The sequence below is a fragment of the Pagrus major genome, chromosome 14, assembly GCF_040436345.1.
Source record: "Pagrus major chromosome 14, Pma_NU_1.0".
Lineage (NCBI taxonomy): Eukaryota > Metazoa > Chordata > Actinopteri > Spariformes > Sparidae > Pagrus > Pagrus major.
Genome location: NC_133228.1, coordinates 20,014,955 through 20,019,709, shown reverse-complemented (window position 1 = coordinate 20,019,709; position 4,755 = coordinate 20,014,955). Strand labels below are relative to the sequence as shown.

The following is a 4,755-nucleotide window of genomic DNA, read 5'->3' as shown; positions in this document are numbered from 1 at the left end:
AGAGTTCATGAAAATTACAAAAAAAACATGTCACTTCTGCAAAGCTTGCATATGCAAAATTGTAATCACCTCCATTGTTTTGGAGTGGAGGCCAAAAAACTCATATTTCAGTACCTGGCCAAGTAAAACCGCCAGTAGAGGGAAGTGAGAAAATGTTTTTTTGTGATTTGGCTGAACTGATTCTTGAAGTCCTAAATGATTTCTTGCCACTGCTTGGCAAGTTGACAAGTGCAACGTTAATATATTTATATACCTATTATGTATTAATGGTAACTCATTCCCACAGGGGCTCATGGTTAGATGGGAATCGCATCCGACCCTGATGTGACCATTTCGGAGGCAATCTAACACAAGCTGCCCCACTTTACTCTACATGTTGCTGGTTGGAAGTGCCATGATGAGGATCACAGACGGATAGAAAGAAGGCAGGCAGAGGGGCACACATGGGTGTACGCACATACTCCGAGCCAGCACACACCCACGTGTGCACTCACATAAATATTGAGTATACACTGATATGTACAGTTATCTACAGGTATCTTCACTGAACTTCAAACTTCTGAGGTTTGTAAATTCAGACAGCCCTATTTTCCCATTTTGAAGTTTTCTTGTGTCTTCGTACAGCACAGATCCTCCCCCGCTCTTTATCTTTTTTTTTTGTTGTTGTTTTTTTCCATTTTTTATCAGCTCAGTGTCACTCCTAAGTGCTCCCTGCTTTACAACCTCGCTCTTTTATTTAATTTTTTTTTTCGTCTCACAACACTGAATGAATCTGAATTTTCCACAACCCTCCTTATCTATGCTGCTTCTGCACAACACATCTCAACGCAACTGGCATCATTTGAACTCGTGTAAAGTGCTACAACCGGTTATTGAGAGAGAAATTGAAAAAAGAAATGATAAAATGATTTCAAAGTAATTCCAAATGTGCTCTTGCGGTCTTTGTCATGCTCACACACCTCTTTCACAGACACACTAACACACACACACACATGGATGGCACACACACACAAAACACACACACTGGCAACTCTTTCCCATAAGTGACCCATATTTATCTGGCTGACCTAATGTTTTTGTACTGGCAGAGGAGAAGGTGTTTGAATGTCTTTTTAAATGTGACGTTGCACAGAGCGTAGCAGGCCGGGTTGATGGTGCTGTTGATGTAGCACAGCCAGTAGCCAATAGTCCACACTGTGTTGGGGATGCAGCTGGAGCAGAAGGTGTTAATAAGCACCATCACATTATAAGGAGTCCAGGTGGCTACAAAAGCTACCAGGATGGCCATTATGGTGCGGGTCACTTTTTTCTCCCGTGACGGTGGCGCTTTCTTCTTCTTGTTGGGAGGTTGCTTTGTCATCTTCACAATCTTCCGCGCCACGTGGTTCTGCCGCTCTGTGGCCGGGACGATCTCTACGGTGGCGTTGGACGGTGTGTAGCAGTCACCCTTGGGCGATTTCGTCTTGATCTTGATGCAGGTCAGCTTGGAGCCCCCTGCCTTGGCTCGCTGGCGCGGCAGTGGCTGACTCGTCTCTGCGCTGGAGTTCGCGGTAGAGGGTACCGCCTCATCCTCTTTCTGATTGGACGCAGCCACGCTGCCGGATGTTGAATCATTGGAGCTCTCCTTCTCTTCTCCAGGAGTGCAGTTCTCCTTCGCCATGTCGTCGCCTTCAGTTTCTCCCTCGGCAGTGGTCGAGGAAGGTCCTTTGCCATTTTGCAGTTTTCCATCATGCTGGTTAGCTCCATCCTCAGCATTCTGGCACTGGGAATGTCCTGTGTCTTCCCCTGGTACGTTGTTATTGTTGGGTTTTGGTGTGTTGTTCCTCCTCTGGCCGGGCGACAGGGGCTCTGGATTGGCGCCCGATGGCTTGCGGTTATCCTTCTTCACACGGCTCTTGCTCGCTCTGGAGATCTGCCAGTACAGCTGAATCATGATGATGACAGGCAGGTAAAAGGCGGCAATGGCGGTGCCAAAAGTGACTGCGGCATTAGAGAAGAACTGGATGTAGCACTCCTTCTCAGGCACTGTCCGCCCACCAACAATGAACTGCCAGAAGAGGATGGCTGGTGCCCAGAGGATGAAAGACAGGACCCAGGCTGCAGCAATCATCATTCCTGCCATCTTGGTGGTCCTTTTGACAGGGTAGCTGAGGGGCTTGGTGACACAGAAATATCTGTCAAAGCTTATGATGAGAAGATTCATGACAGATGCATTGCTGACAACGTAGTCCAAGGCTAACCACAGGTCACACACCACCGGCCCCAGAGGCCAGTACCCGATCACTATGTAGACTGTGTACAAGTTCATAGAGCACAGTCCGATAATTAGGTCAGCACATGCGAGGCTGAATAAAAAATAGTTGTTGACAGTCTGTAAGTTCCGATTAACTTTGATGGAAAGCATGACCAGGATATTTCCAATAACTGTGACCAAACTGAGGGAGCCGGCCACCAACACGATGAACACCACCTCCACAGTCTTGTAGGCGCTCTCTTTCTCTTCCACAACTTCTGTGTCATTGCCTTCGGAGGCATTCCAGTAGGTGAAATTTAATACATCCATGGCATTTGGTCTTGTGTTGCCACCTCCTACTCAGATGGAACCTACAAAAGAGAACAGAGGAGAAGAGAAGAGTTGTGATTAGGTGCAAGAGATGATATATCACCTTCAGCTTTTGCATTTTCAAGACTTTTGAATTGAATATACACACAGGGTCATGGTTAAAAGTCTGTTATACTATGCTACGTAGTTTGACTCATTCAGGAATACTTTTATTCTTTACAACTCAGAAATAACTCTCTTTTCTTAAAGACATACACAACATTCAAGGACATTTAGCAATTTCAACATCTGCAAAGCAACAAACTCAAACAAAATAGTTGTTTGCTGCTATATTAATGTTTAAATTCTCATATATAGACCCTTTACATTTTGCATGGGGTATTAAAATATTTTAAGGCAAGGCACTACAGGTGAATAGAGTAAAAACTTTGACTAATAGACATCATCATGAAACCTCCTTGTTTTTTTTTTGTATTACACGTTTTCTGTAAATGAATCTTACAAAAGTCTAAATAATCTAAAACAAAAAATGTCCATGAATCTAAACTGAAATACCAAATCAATGTGGTACAGTTGCAGCACTTTAACATTCAACATGCAGTTATTGGTTTCAGTCACATCCAGTGTAAATACATTTAATATTACGATTCCATCTTTTAATGTGTACTGTTTGAGGGGAGAGTGATGATGATCCAGATTATAAAATATAATTAAATATATGTTTCCCTTAACCATCTGCATGTGACCTTTTCTGCCTTCCAGCTTTCAGCTCGTCTAAAAGCAATTCATCAAACAACGCTGACAATTTTGGCTGTACGCCAATTAAATTGGTAATTACAAGCACGGATATCTGGCACAGATATTTTTCATAATCAGTGCGTAAATAACATCTCCCCATTAGGCACCTGTTTCATTATTGAGAGGAAAGGGGGGGAAAAACACTAAAAATGGACTGCACAGTGTATATGCACATGAATGACTGATGAAAAATGAGATGAGAGGAAATGAGGCAACGAGTCAAATGAGGATATCACACAGAAAGCCTTGGCATGGTGGCGAAGCACCGAGCCTGATTCATTTCAGCCTAGTGAGGAGAAGAAAGAGGCTGTTTAGTCACTAGACAACAGCGTGTTTGAAGGTGGTGGTCAGAACTTTTACTTGTGTATAAGAAGCAATACTACAGTGCAACAGGACTTTACAAGTAAAAGTCCTGCATTCAAAATTTTACTTTACCATCAAAATACACGCAACATGTATGAGAACTCATTATGCAGAGTGGCCCATTTCATAAACATATAATATCATTGTTTCATAAATATCGATGCATTTATGTACTTATCAATTAAGTATGTGGATGGGGCTGATTTGACCCACTTCATTAACTGTTGGGTATGTTAATGTATAATAATATATCATCTTTTGCATTAATAATCTGAATCTGCAAAGTACCTAGTGACTAAGGGACTCCCCGAAAAGTCATACTTCAGTCAGTGTACTCGTCTGCTTTCCTTAACTGGTGACTAAAGTCTCAAAATAAACGTACTGGAGTAATAAAGTACAATATCTGTCTCCAAAATGAACTGGAGTAGTTGAGTAAAGTAACAAACAAAGGAATAACTCAAGTAAAGTACAATACTGAAAAATTCCACCTTAATAAGTGTGTAGTATCAGAAAATGGAAATACTCAAGTAAAGTACAAGTACCACAAAATGCACTTCATAACATTCCATAACTTAAGTTTTAAATTAAATGTAGTGGAGTAGAAGTATAAAGTAGCCGGAAAAAGCACAAGTACAAGTACCTAAAAAGTGTACTTTAGTACAGTACTTAAGTAAATATACGCTGTTACTTTCCACCACAGAGTTTTTTAAATGTCTAATCTTGTATAAATGTTTTCAAATACTGAATTTAAGGTAAACCAGCGTTAACAGATCTCCATGGACACCAAAATAATACTGGCAACAAACACAGAAATCCATCCATTTTCTGTCCTTTCAAAGCATGCGTCTGTACTGTTATCAACTCCATATTTATTTTTTAGCATGCAGAGTCCTCACAGCTGTTCTTTTTTTTCTCCAGGCTTTTGTCTGCCTACCCACTCTGATGGATGCATTTACCGACCACACAATGCCTGATAACTACGAATTATTAACAGCTTCAATTACTGTCCTCTAATTTCTTCAGTCTTCTGA

The 4,755-nt window shown here is 41.6% G+C and overlaps 1 protein-coding gene across 2 annotated transcripts; it reads right to left on the bottom strand.

Annotated features, from left to right (window-relative positions):
• Positions 1 to 1,054: 1,054 nt before the first annotated feature.
• Positions 1,055 to 2,661, bottom strand: LOC141008517 (muscarinic acetylcholine receptor M2-like). Of its 2 annotated transcripts, XM_073480917.1 has the most exons (2): positions 2,640 to 2,661; positions 1,055 to 2,487 (listed from the first exon to the last, which is right to left on the bottom strand). In XM_073480917.1, the coding sequence occupies exon 2, from the start codon at positions 2,402 to 2,404 to the stop codon at positions 1,055 to 1,057; it is 1,350 nt and encodes a 449-aa protein (XP_073337018.1). In that variant the 5' UTR covers positions 2,405 to 2,487; positions 2,640 to 2,661. The 2 variants fall into 2 exon arrangements, with proteins under 2 accessions (XP_073337018.1, XP_073337016.1); XM_073480915.1 differs by lacking the exon at positions 2,640 to 2,661 and having other exon boundaries at positions 1,055 to 2,569.
• Between the last annotated feature and the right edge of the window lie 2,094 nt (positions 2,662 to 4,755).

Excerpts from the sequence above, each read along its gene's own strand:
- LOC141008517 (XM_073480915.1), bottom strand. The coding sequence starts at position 2,563 with ATGGATGTATTAAATTTCACCTACTGGAATGCCTCCGAAGGCAATGAC.